The sequence below is a fragment of the Urtica dioica genome, chromosome 9 (genome assembly GCF_054948205.1).
Source record: "Urtica dioica subsp. dioica isolate 48M chromosome 9, U.dioica_male_clone48M_v1_H2, whole genome shotgun sequence".
In the NCBI taxonomy this organism is placed as follows: domain Eukaryota; kingdom Viridiplantae; phylum Streptophyta; class Magnoliopsida; order Rosales; family Urticaceae; genus Urtica; species Urtica dioica.
Window position 1 is genome coordinate 2,344,459 of NC_142764.1, and position 14,252 is coordinate 2,358,710.

The 14,252-nt window shown below is 48.0% G+C and overlaps 1 protein-coding gene across 1 annotated transcript; it reads right to left on the reverse strand.

The window, feature by feature from the left end:
* Nucleotides 1–2,981: 2,981 nt before the first annotated feature.
* Nucleotides 2,982–4,791, reverse strand: LOC149384613 (CBL-interacting serine/threonine-protein kinase 12-like). The gene has a single exon (XM_089625490.1). The coding sequence runs from the start codon at nt 4,518–4,520 to the stop codon at nt 3,177–3,179; it is 1,344 nt and encodes a 447-aa protein (XP_089481616.1). The 5' UTR covers nt 4,521–4,791; the 3' UTR covers nt 2,982–3,176.
* Between the last annotated feature and the right edge of the window lie 9,461 nt (nt 4,792–14,252).

A 14,252-nucleotide genomic window follows, 5' to 3' on the forward strand; every position in this document is an offset into this window, starting at 1 on the left:
CTCGCCGCCCAGCTCGTGAGCCGAAAGGCAGCGAGTCACAAATGGTTTCAAAGGCTTGCGTCCGCCGGACGTATCTGGTCTAGCCAATGTCCATGGGAAACCTGGCCACACAAATGTGGCATCGCGCTCGCCGCCCAGCTCGTGAGCCGAAAGGCAGCGAGTCACAAATTTGTTTCAAAGGCTTGCGTCCGTCGGACGTATCTGGTCTAGCCAGCGTCCACGGGAAACCCGGCCACACAAATGTAGCACCGCGCTCGCCGCCCAGCTCGTGAGCCGAAAGGCAGCGAGTCACAAATGGGTTTCAAAGGCTTGCGTCCGCCGAACGTATCTGGTCTAGCCAGCGTCCACGGGAAACCTGGCCACACAAATGTGGCATCGCGCTCGCCGCCCAGCTCGTGAGCCGAAAGGCAGCGAGTCACAAATGGGTTTCAAATACTTGCGTCCGCCGAATGTATCTGGTCTAGCCAGCGTCCACGGGAAACCCGGCCACACAAATGTGGCACCGCGCTCGACGCCCAGCTCGTGAGCCGAAAGGCAGCGAGCCACAAATGGGTTTCAAAGGTTTGCGTCTGCATGACGTACCTGGTCTAGCCAGCGGCCACGGGAAACCCGGCCACACAAATGTGGCACCGCGCTCGCCTCCCAACTCGTTAGCCGAAAGGCAGCGAGTCACAAATGGGTTTCAAAGGCTTGCGTCCGCCGTACTATCTGGTCTAGCCAGCGTCCACGGGAAACCCGGCCACACAAATGTGGCACCGCGCTCGCCGCCCAACTCGTGAGCCGAAAGGCGGCGAGTCACAACTGGGTTTCAAAGGCTTGCGTCCGCCAGACGTATCTGGTCTAGCCAGCGTCCACGGGAAACCCGGCCACACAAATGTGGCACTGCGCTCGCCGCCCAGCTCGTGAGCCGAAAGGCAGCGAGTCACAAATGGGTTTCAAAGGCTTACGTCCGCCGGACGTATCTGGTCTAGCCAGCGTCCACGGGAAACCCGGCCACACAAATGTGGCACCGCGCTCGCCGCCCAGCTCGTTAGCCGAAAGGCAACGAGTCACAAATGGGTTTCAAAGACCTGCGTCCGCCGGACGTATCTGGTCTAGCCAGCGTCCGCGGGAAACCCGGTCACACGAACGTGACACCGGGGTCCCCCGAGGCCCGAGTCACGCAAATCGATTACGCCTTCACTGGTAAGTCGAGAAAATATGACGCGCACCGACAAAACCGTGCGAATCGACTGCGATAGTATGTCAAGAACATAAGACACGCATAAAGCCGTCCCTCGCGACACATAAAAGCCGTCCCTCGTGACACGCAAAAGCCGTCCCTCGCGACGCACAAAGGCAGTCCCTCGCGACGCACAGAGGCTTTCCCTCGCGATGCATTAAAAGCCCTTTTGCGGCACTCTCGCGAACCCGAGAGCGTTTGTCCCACGTCCGCATGCCGGCGTAAGCATTGAGTTTCCACTCGATCTACGCTCGACCGCAAACTCGGGGGGCTAATGTTGTCGGCCCGTTCCGGGTCGACAGCGCCCGCGGGCACCCGCGGGGTCCCATGGCCGAGAGGCCAAAGACCGGTCCACCAGGGCTCGGCCTCCACTCGGCCTCATGAGCTCGACCTCCACTCGGCCTCATGAGCTCAACCTCGGCCTCATGAGCTCGACCTCGGCCTCACGAGCTCGACCTCCACTCGGCCTCATGAGCTCGACCTCCACTCGGCCTCATGAGCTCGACCTCGGCCCCATGAGCTCGACCTCGGCCTCATGAGCTCAACCTCCACTCGGCCTCATGAGCTCGACCTCCACTCGGCCTCATGAGCTCGAACTCGGCCTCATGAGCTCGACCTCGGCCTCATGAGCTCGACCTCGACCCAATAGCATCGGCCAAAGGCCGAGCCTGGCTATCCTCGGCCCTCGACCCAATGGCCGAGCCTATGCTATCTTCGGCCATCGGCCATCCTCGGCCAATGGCCGAGCCTATGCTATCCTCGGCCAATGACCGAGCCCGTGCTATCCTCGGCCATCGGCCATCCTCGGCCAATGGCCGAGCCTATGCTATCCTCGGCCAAGGGGTTGCCCAAATGCCCCTTGGTCGCCTATAAATACCGGGGTCCCTTCCCTGGTCCAGGTAATCCAATTTTGAGCTCCGAAACGCTGTCGAATTCATAACTCACTCGTTTCACTCATCTTTGGCCTCTAAACACTTAAACCCTCAATATTTCACCTCAATCCTACTAATGTTGAGCGTCGGAGAGGTAAACAGAGGCACCCCCTCTGTTTCCCCTTTGTAGTTCACACATCTTCTCTTATCTTTTCAGGTGCTTGGACGAGATAGACATCACCAACAGCTAAGGGACGGCTTGGGATACCAAGCCCGACACGCTCGAGTCAAGACGAGACCACTTGGTCCGGCCTCGGGTCTAACCGCCTTTGACTCCTAAATCGTTGTCCGAAAAACTGCGACAACAACTCCCAATGAAGCCAAGTGCCACCCGCAGGTGGTAAAGATACGTGCATATCTAATCTTATTGAAATTGAAATAAATCAAAATATGTCAAATGGGACATCAAATTGATGATAAAATATGGTAATAATGTATGGTGGACAAGGCATGTCTGGTACCGTAGAGTAATCGGGTACAAATGCACTGATAAATATTAGCTCATTAAAGAAAGATATCACTCAAGAGGAATGAAAACTCTATATCTCGTCACTATTAAGTATATTGTTTGGTTGATAAAGAATCTGTTTCCGAATATGATCCAACAATCCTGGTGGTAAGCGAGCACACAGATCACAAAACCAAATTCATAACGAGACATTTTTGAAGTGAAACAACGACTCTTCTTAATTAATAACCCCAAAAGTAGAATCACACACAAAAAAATCTTGATTTGAATTCATGTGGTCCATGATCCCAGTGTACCATCAGTCTTAGCTGTACACACAATAGGAAGAGTCGTGTTGATTATGAATATCATCAGTATGTATGCAAGATAATTCTTTCCATGGATTAAGCACCTAATTTGGTGACTAAGAAAGTGACAGGCAAAATTAGAAGATTGAACTTTGCTAAAAAAAACAGCAAACAAACAACATAGATTGTGATGATTATTAGATTTGACACTAACAAGACATCATTTACAGGAATGAGAAGGAACAAAGAGAGCAAACAAAAAAGGACTAACTAGGATCTGAAGTTGGGAGAGGAGGAGGGGGAGTCAAGGTGTCGATGAGTGGGCGGAGTTGGTGGTTGCAGAAATGGTTGAACTCGTGGCTGTGGCCGGCTTTGTGCTTTACCTCAAGAACCGAGAGGGAAGGCGTGAGCTCGAATATCTCGGCCGCGATTGTTAGGGGTCCCTTCTCCCCCTCGACGGAGCCTTCCAGGCTCACGCGGCAGTCCTTCTTGCGCACGCTGAGGCTGACGAGGCGGCCCACCTCCTCGACGCGAGCCATGATGTCGGCTACGGGCGCCCCCGTGACGAACCGCGCCTCGTTGGCCCCTTCCTCGAACAGGCCGGAGAGGTCAAAGCCGCGCGAGAATGATATGATGTCGAATGCATTGAGGCTGGCGGGGCGAGGGAGACAGAGTGGTTTCTTCCTGCTGCGCTGCTGAGCTGCCTCGGAGTCAGACAGGGCGGTTTCCTCCACTTCTGCCGCGGCCATTACTTGCTCCTGTTCGGCTGGGGAGTCAAGGATGGCGTGGAAGCCCTTGAGGAACCAGGGGTGGGCCATGAGGTCGGGGAGGGTGATGCGGGTGGCCGGGTTGGTGTCCAGGAGGCGGCGAAGGAGGCGCACGAGGCCGGGGGAGAACCAGTTCGGGCAGCGGAACTCCCCACGGTGGATCTTTTTGTACATGGCCATCAAATTGTGGTCGTGGAACGGGAGGTAGCCGGCCATGAGGACAAAGAGGACCACGCCGCAGGACCAGATGTCGGCCTTGGCAGCGTCGTAGCCGCGCCGCGCCAGCACCTCCGGGGCCACGTACGCGGGGGTGCCGCAGAATGTGTGGAAGAGGCCGTCGCGCCGCACCTGGTCCGACACCGCGCTCAGCCCGAAGTCGGACACCTTCAGGGACCCCTCGTGGTCCAGAAGGAGGTTCTCGGGCTTGAGGTCGCGGTGGAAGACGCCGCGCGCGTGGCAGAACGACACCGCCGACGCCAGCTGCTGGAAGTAGGACCGGGCCAGGCTCTCCTTTAGCCGCCCCTTCGCCACCTTGTTGAACAGCTCGCCGCCGCGGACCAACTCCATCACGAAGTAGATCTTCGTCTTCGACGCCATCACCTCCAACAGCTGCACGATGTTAGGGTGCCTTACGCGCCGGAGGATCGCGATCTCGCGCTTTATGTGCCCCATCAGCCCCCCGCGCAGAATCTTCTCCTTCTCGATCACCTTTATGGCCACGCTCTCTCCGCTCGCCACGTTGCGCGCCACGTACACCTTCGCGAATGTTCCCTGCCCCAGCAGCTTTCCCACCTCGAACCTCCCCAGCAGCAGCTTCTCCTTTCTCCCTGACGCCGATGCCATCTCCGGTCTCCCTATCCTTTCCTTATTCTCCGCCGATCCTCCTTCGCATTCCTTTCTTTCTGGGTTTCACACCTCCGCAACAAAACACGTCACAACCGACAGCTTTTCCTTTTCAATTTTATTTTCTCTTTTGCGTTTCTTTTTCTTATTTATACGACCCACTCTATACTCTTCCACCGCAATTTAATTATTTGAAACACGATAGTCGGTTGGTTCTTGGTTGTGAGTCCTACGGATGTGCCATTACTTTCAATTTTCAAGTCCTAAATTCGAAATAACTAGCCATTTAACTTATATTAGACCTCTCTTTTAATTCTTTAATAAATTTAATTTGGTAAATCACTGAAATTCAAACCCAAAAATACAAAATACTAAGGGCGATGCATTTATGTAACCATTTTCAAATTTTGATTTAACGAAATAGTCCAACTTTTCAAAGTTTAGGGAAAATAGCACAAAATTGACAAAACTCCCCAAATATCCTTATACACCAGATACTCAGGTTTACCCAAACAATAAAATCGATGAAAAAAAACCCCTAAAAATAGCTCTCGATCGATATTGGAGATCATCGTTGTCATCACCGTCGTTATCTACGTCGGCCGTCGTCGTCATCGCTGTCCTCTTCTTCGTCGATCGCCATTGCCATCGCCGTCCCGATCTTCACAGTTCTGTCTTCGTTGATGAGTACAAATTGTCGTACTCATCGTCAATAGCTCAGGATCTCGTTCCGTATTGTCGTCATCATCATCGTCATTATCGATTTTTTCGTATCAGTCGCGAAGCAGGCTGTTCGTGTAAGATCACCATCGGAGATCATCGTCGAGTTTTTCTGCATCTTCTTCTTCTTCTGATTTATCGCACAGTGGAATAAAAATTTTGAAAGCATGATTAAATTTTTTGACATCTTATTCTTCTTCTGATTTATTGCACAGTGAATTAAATTTTTCGAAAGCAGGATTAAATTTTTTGACATCTTTTTCTTCCTTTTCTACTTTTGGTTTATCATAGAGTGGATTATATTTTTTGGAAGCAGGATTAATTTTTTTATAAATAATCATGGGTATATTAGTACATTTACATTATAAGTGGCTATTTTACATCAACTTGTGAAACCTTGACTATTTTGCTAAACACTAAGTTTGAAATGGCTATTTCATACAAAAAGTCCATATATTAATTATACCTTTCTACATCGTCTTCATCGTCTTCAACCATAACAACTCTGTCAAATCAAAATATGTGTCTCCAGAGCTTCGACATCGTCTCTCTCGACCTTCTAAAACTTGAACGGCTTTGTGATTGACTCTGACGCCGCCGGATTCAATTCCGCCATTGTACGGAAGCTTTAAACCCTAGGTCTCACGAACCTCTTACTCGAAACACACGCCGAGCTCGACCTTACTGGCCATAGCATAGTCGAATTCATGATCCTCGCCGGGGACGGAATAATGATCACATTAATTCACACAAAGTTAATTCGATTAACCTTCACATTTAATCGAATTAACTATCACTGTTAATATGCAGAAATTTACTTGTGACCATCGAACGACTGAATCAGCACAACTGCGAGACTCACCGATGTATGAGACCGGAGGAGGATCATCACATTTAATCAGATTAACATTCACAGTTAATCTGATTTAACAATCAAAGTTAATACGATAAAATGGACTTGCGATCATCGAATGGCCGGATTGGCGCAACTGCGAGACTCGCCGATGTTCGAAATCGTTTTTGAAAGAGGTTCTTCAAAGTTAATCCAGTTAATCATATTAATTGTGACAGTTACTGGATGGATTAACTGTGATATTTAATCGGATTAATTGTGACAGTTAATCGGATTAACTAACTGTGATATTTAGTCGGATTAATTGTGACCGTTAGTCGGATTAACTGCCGCCGAACTGGACTTGGAGAAGCGAACGAACCAGAGAACACAGACCCATCGAGGGCGGCTCCACCTCGAATGCCCTCAATCGACGTCGAGCACGATCGGAGACGATGCTCTCTCTCTCTCTCTCTCTCTCTCTCTCTCTCTCTCTCTCGCTTCTTCGCGTCTTTGCTGAAACCCTAGCTGATGCTAGAGAGCTTGTAGCTGGAATTCGTCGGGAAAAAACCAACGACATTCTCTCTCAATCTCATCAGAGAAGAACAAGATCCGCCTCGATGTGCCCTCTCTCCTTCGTCAGATCAGCTTCGTTGAGGAAGATCTACATTGGAAACGTCTCGGAGGATTCAGACGTGGTGAGATTAAGGGACTTATTCGTTAAAAATGATTTCTGGATTATGAAGATCTATTCTCGTTAGGGTTAGAGAAGAAGATGTTGATTTGGAAAAAAAGGCGGGACTGATTAATGTTGACTATTTCGCTAAATAATTTAATAATTTAGATATTATTTTAAAGGAATCTCCATTAAGTTATTATGTTACAAATCTCAAATATAAATTACTAGCATCAACAATCCATATTTTAACAGTTTTATAACTTTGATATATAATTTATGTTTAATCCAATCATATATATCTGCCATTTACGAACTCTATTTCTAACCTATAAAAATATATTATTTATCTATCTATTAAAAATATAATATTAACAATTATATATATACATATTTTATTTTTAGTCTACGTATCCCTAACAGGTATTTTTTTATATTCAATCATATTATTATATTTCTTAGTTATCTATATAATTTTATAGACTATCAAATAAATATTTACTTAGTTAAAATATATTTTTAAAAATAAACACACATTATCTATAATATTTAGCTATTGGGTATACAAATAATAAAACGAAATACTAATTAAACCACATTACATTTTTAATTTGTTGTGTTATTATTCTCTATTAGAAAAACAAGAAAATATGTATTATCAAGGTGCGGAGGATTTTCGCTCTCCAAGAGCCAACATTAATCTTATTAAGAATAGGAAGTGGGGGCCTTATTTGGTGATTCTTATTTATCTCAATTGTCCATGAATGAAATAAATTAGTTTAGTATGAAATTTGCCGTTATTTTTCTTTGTTTTAGAATCACCTACCTCAAAGAGATATTCGAGGTCCTATTTATACAGAAATTGGTTGTGGATGAGGTAAGGAGGTGGGCCCGGCTGAAATGGGCCTTAGAATTTAGTTGAGAAAGCATTTGGGTGAGTGGGCATTCTCGCCTGTGTCTCGGGCGAGAAGGTGGGAGTTCAATGTGCGAATGGGGATACTCGTTCATGTTTTGGGCGAGAAGGCGAGAGCCGGATGGGCGAGTGGGGGATCCTCGCATATGTCATGGGTGAGAAGACAAGAGCGCAATAGATGTGGACGACATGGTTGTCTCAGCTCCTAGGCCGTCGAGTGAACGAACAGAGGCTTATTGATATGATCCTCCGAGCAAGAAAACAAAGGTACTTTAAAGCGTTAAATCCAAATTCAGTGGTTGAAGACTCCAACAAATAATTTTATGGTTTAAGCCAAGATGAATAGAAAAAGTATAAATTTGGCATTGGTTGATCTGTATCTTTGGAGTCAAAATGATTACCTTATCAATGGGAGAATATATTTTGAAGCAATAATGCTATTGCCTTGATCAGATCCCAAAAGGGAGCGACTATTGCATTACAATTATTATTTCAGCTCCATTTAGTGTCTTTTAGTGGGCTCAAACTGAAAGGTTGATATTATTGTGTGTTTTAATTATTTTAGTGGATTTTAATTAGTGATAATGTGATCTGATTACTTATGCGGTCCTAATCACAGTTTAATGCTCATTAGTGGGTTTTATTGTGTGACTTTTGGTTTTCCTAGCATGACGGGATATTTCATGCTTATAAATACTTATTTATTTTCAATGAAAAGGAATCCAAATTTCAATAAAAGAAAAAAATGAGTCTTCTCTTGAGTTCTATATGATCTTTTATTGAACTTATTAAGACAAGTCTTGGCGTTCAAACAGACTTATAATCGATCTTTTGCACCCTATAGTGGCATCATTCAATCACCAACTTATCAAACGAGCTTTCGCCATCGTTTTTGGCGTCATCATTATTGCAAGGCTCGCGTCTCTCTAGGATTTGGGTCGCAGAGTCACCAAACTTGTGGAGAAAATGATCTCTTCCGCTGGAAATCATGTTCCTTGCGGCAGGTATCACGTCACTTAGGATAGTGAAGGAGAAAAAGGGAGCTCCTTTGGGCAAGGGCGAGGGGACTGTGCCCGCATTTGGGCCATTGGGCAAGTGGATCAGGGCCCTTCATGCTTGGCAAAGTGTTCCCTCAATTGGTCCATTTGGGAGAGAAGGTGAGAGCTCAACACCAGAGATCTAGGATTTTTTTTTTCCTTGAAAAAATACTTTATGTCCCTAATTTTTTTTTTTTTTTTTTGCTAAGGTGTCGTTGATTTACCGAATAATGACAATATAACATCCATTTTATCATAAAATTATGAATATTACATTTTAAATAATGATTACAGGTGTACAACTAGTGGATTCCATGTCAGGTACTGAACGTAATGGTAAATTTTCACAATAGGTAATATCTGTCGTGGTAAATTTTCACGACAGTCATTTTGTTGTGGAATCCACTGCCAAAAAATTCTTCAAATGTAGTAAGTATTTTCCACGACGGTCTTATTCTATCGTGTAAACCTAAAATTGAAACCCCCAATTTATTTTAAAATATTGTACAAATGAACTTTCCATGACGGAATGTGTTATATCATGGGAAATGATCAATAACGGTATTTTTTGTTAGCAATAATATTGAGCTACATCATGACAAGAGCCTTCTACGTCGTGAAGAAAGTTTTAATAACATTCATTAGTTTGTGATTGAAAGTCGCTCGTATGGATGAAATGTAGCCCCATAGCATAAAATTTCCACGAATAATATGTTCTCATCATGATGATAATAATTACATCGTGACGCTCTAGACTCATGTTGCATATTGGAAAATGAAGTTGGTATTGGACATGAATAATCGCTTTCCATATTGATTGATGAGTCAAACACTTTTAAGCTTAAAAAAGCTGGTCAACGAAAACAATCCTTGTGGTACCCACTTTTCAAAATACTCATTTTCCAATATTAATTGCTTTAAAAAGAAATCTGGAAATTAACATAATAAAAGCTTATATAATTGGTTATAACATAAAAAGTAGGATTTAGTTATAATCATAAATATGTATTATTTGAATCTCTTATTTGAAAAACTTTAAATATTCACATCTTTTATTTTTGAAATGAAATCTTTATTTAAAAAACAAGATATCCTTTAAAAGAGGATTTACAAAAACAAATCAAATCAAATTTATTTGTTACTCTTTAAAGTAGGATTTGTAACCATAAAAAAAATCCAATAATATCTTTTATTCAATAAACAATCAAACGAAATAAAATATTCTCTTAAGCAATTATAGAATATTACGAACATAATCCATATTTCATCAAACCAATGAATACAGCTTTAAGAATGAATCAAAAAAATATTACAAACATGTTCTTGAATACTATGATTCTTGAGTGAAATGGTAAACTACGAAATCTAACTCTACCTTTGATACCAATTGTTAAGAAATAAGGTTGGTATCAGACACGAACAATCATTATCAATTACGGTTGATGGATAAATTACTTCCTTAAAGGATTAATTACGGTTCACATGTATTGAACACGAAAGATCGTTTCAATACTTCTCATTGGGTTACCAATCTCTTAACTCTATAATGTGTTTACAAATTTGGAATAGAAAAATACATGAACAATCACTAATTTTTAATGTAAACAATAATTACCAGGATACCCAAAATTATTTTGTTGTCGCACGAAAATGAACAACTATTGAATACATCGGGCGGTTCGATCCAAGGCCGGACCAAGTGATCGCACCCGGGCCAAAAGTGTGAACTCGAAAGTCTCGAGCTAGGTTCTCTCCGACAAACCCGCCTCTTGGAAGAGGAAAGGGGTGAGGAGGAGGAGTGACCGTGCCTTGGGTGTTGGCTGCCTACGTACCCGTGTGTGGGATCATGTCAGAACGTAGTTCAGGCGTGTAAGACGTAGTATGAGGCATGGAGCCTTGGTGGAGAAGCGTGCTCCACGAAGGAGACGAGGCGTGGAGGAGTCCTCGGCGGCGTCTCAGAACTTCGGAGATCGCTTGCGCGTCTAGCGTGTTAGACGTGCAGGGGGACTCTAGTCGAGAACCCTAGGGGCATGCTTGAGCACTGGGGGGGCGTTCGGTTAGAGGGAGCGACGTCCGGGAAGTCTCTGTGAGTGCTTCGGAACCTCTGAGAACGAGAGAGACTTGCGAGAATGCTTCAAGCCAAATATGGCATCAAGAGAAGCAGAGGAGAGTGAGAAATCGAGCGTATTGATAGGAGATGAAGGGATGGCTTCCCCCTCAGTGAGAGGGGGTTTATATAGGTGTTCGGAGACCCTAAGAGGGTCCTTCGTCGCTAATGTGGGACTCGGGGCGCGCACCTTTCCAAGAGGAGGCGCACAAGGGGCAGCGGCGCACCACGCACGGCGCGCGCTGGGCCTTGTATTTAGGGTTTATGACACAAATGTCTCTATTTGACGGATAGGATCCGAGTCGAGGCTCGACTCGAAGAGCGAGGCTCAACTCGAGGACACTGACTCAAGGCTCGACTCGAGGAGCGAAGCTCGACTCGAGGAGACTGATTCGAGGCTCGACTCGAGGAGACTGAATCAAGTCTCAACTCGAGTGGTGAGGCTCGACTCGAGGAGCCGACTCAAGTCTCAACTCGAGGGGCTCGGCTCGACTCAAGGAGTCAAGAGTTTGGGGCGAGGGCTTGAAGGTTTGCCGCTCTTCAGGACCTTCGGCCTGACCATCGGCCCTTTGAGCGACGTGTCTTCTTGGTGTCTCGGGTTTTTCGAAAACGACCGACAACATTAGCCCCCCAAGTTCGTCGCTCGGGAGGTGCCCGGCGATGAACTTTTTTTTTTGTCTTTTCGGTTGGGTGTTTGAGGAAAATGTCTTTAAAATTCGTCACCCAAGGAATTTTTTTTGGCGTAGCCGCGCGGCGCGCCCCGTGCACGGGGCTGGTTCGTTTTGCGCGGGGGAATCCGACTTTTTGGAGGTTTTCCTCCGTGTTTCTCCTTGCGGGAGAAGGATTTGGACTCCTACCCCCCTAGGAGTCTATAAATACCCCCCCCCCCCCTCTCTCATTCTTCACCTTTATTTTTTCTCTCTTTCTCTACACTTTTTTTCTTTTCTACCGCTTGCATTATGGATATTTCATCCCTTTTCTCAAACTGAGGATCCCGAGATTAATATCTCTCTCTTGTTTCAGGATTCTGAACATGTAGAGGATGACATCTTCGCGGGATTGAGGGAAGTTCCTCTGCACGTGGAGCAGTGGCTCGAAGGAGGCGAGTCAAGCGCAACCGTGCCCGTCCCTCAGCCTCAGAAGGAATGCGCGCCAACTGGGCGCGGCACAGGGGGGGGGGGGTTGATCATCCCGCGTCTGGGGATCCAGCTCCTCGCCTTGTGATCAACTTGGTCGGCGAGGGGGCTCGCGACAAGACCTGCCTTGACGTGCCTACGTCTGACTTGGATTCTCATGGCACGCCGGGAGATATTGCGGGCGTGGATAGCAGCGACTCCGCTAGAGTCGGTCCTCGACGAGATTGACTGCGTGGACGATTTTGGTCCCGAGTCTGAAGATCCTAGAGGTGATTCAGAGACATGTCCGGGGGCCGAAGGCCTCGCACCGGAGCGTTCCGAAGGGCCATCGGCGGCTGCCGCGGCCGTGCCAGAGGGCGGAGGCCCTTCCGTGGAGCCAGGGGGTGCTCGGCCCGAGACCGCTGACGCGGAGGCGATAGTGTCGGCAAGGTCACTTGCTAGGATGGAGTGGTATCCCGAGGAGGGCTTTGCTACTCCCGAGGGCTTCGATTGTTCGGGGGTCGATGCTTCGAGCTCGCTCACCTACCAAACATTCATCGGTCTCAGGGAGGCATTTGCCATTCCATCATCCGTGGCGCTCCTCCGTCCTTTGCAGGGCGACCGTCCTTTCCGTCCTCGTCGTGGGTTCGCCGCAGTTTCTATCGCGAGTCTCAACTGCGGGTTGCGGTTACCGTTCCAACCCATCGTCCAGCAGCTCCTCGCACGATTGGGGATGCATGCTTGTCCGATGAGTCCGGCGTTTTACCGCATTGTGGCGATGTGTCACATGGAGTGACATTGTCAGACTGAGCGGGTGATGACCGTGAGCAACTTTCTCAATCTCATCTTGGTGTTCCCTGCGCCCGGGCAACCTGGTTTCTTCATGGCCCACGATCGCCGGAACACTAAGCTGATCACGGACTCGGAGAAGTGCAATCGAAGACCATGGGTGTGGGTCTCGGCGGAGGCTTTCGGCGACGCGCCGCTTCGGTTCGGTCCCTTGACCGAGTTTCCTGCTGACGCGGGGGCCGATGATCTCGACTTTGTGAAGGAGATCCGGGGAATGTCGGAGGCTCGGAAGGCTGTCGAACGATTTCGTTGGCCTGAGCTGATGGCTTCCACCGGGTGGTTCCCTCCCTTTCCTCCTAGCCGTGGCGACAGTCAGCGGCCCGAGAGTGCTCCCAGTGCCGCGTCATCTCTCTCGAGCGGCGGTCTTCCAGGTATTTCGACGTTTCGCTCTTTCTGTTTTTGCTCTTAGTCTAGGGTTTTGACTTTGTCGCTTTTGTAGCCTCCTCGGCTAGGGCGAGGGCTCGAGCGCGCTTAGCGAAGGCTTCTCGGGACCCGAAGTCATTGGTGGCGGTCCGTTCTAGGATTGCCGCGCGGAATGGTCAAGAGAAACCCGATACCGGTCATCCGACGGAGAGCGGCCCTCGCGCTTCTTTGAAGCGACCCTCCTCCTCGGCTGTACCAAACACGTCTTCGGACTCGAAGCACGTAAATTCGATGGTCGACGTGGAGGCCGCGGAGGTTAGGGGGGAATGTTCCCTGGGTCTCGCTCAATCTTCGATGAAGATGTGGAAGAGCGTCGTGGCCAGCAGCGACGTGGAGTTCTTTTGTCACGGTGTTTCTAATGCACAGAGAGTAAGTTTCTCATGCCTTGTTCGTTTAGGGCCTTGTCTTTTACTGAATTGTGTTTTTGCCTTCTCAGGTGCTTGCTCGAGCGACCCGGGAAGAGAAGATCCTCCACGACCTCATCCGGCGGATGAGCCTCGCCCAAGAGGAGCTTGCTAAAGCGAAGTCTTAGCTGGCCCATGCCGAGCGAGGTTCTCACTCAAAGGCAGAGTTTGCGAGTCTCCGCGAGCAGCTTCAAGAGGCTCGCGTGGAATTGGGGGTTACCCGCGGCAAATGCGACCGTGCTCAGTCGGCCGTGGCGAAAATGGCTGAGGAGCTAACGACGGAACGTCAAGCTCTCGAGGTGGCGACTCGATCGACGAAGGTCTTCCAGAGCGAGGTGCGGGACCTTCGACGCCAGTTGGAGTCACGCACAGAAGAAATAGGAATTCTTCATGGCGAACTTTCATCGAGCGAAGCTACCCGTGTTCGAGCGGAGCGTGAGTGCGACTCCTTGGCGGAGGAGGTGGCTCGGGTCACCGCGGAGAAAGCTACGGCGGAACAGCTCGCGTCCGACCTTCAAGACGACTTTGACGTCAGAGTCGAAGAGGCAAGACATGCGGCGGCGGTGGAGTGTCGGGACGCCACAGCTACCGAGAATGCTTCTCGGGGGGTCACCTTCCACTTCTTCGACTCGCTGTTCCCACCACTCGACGGGGCC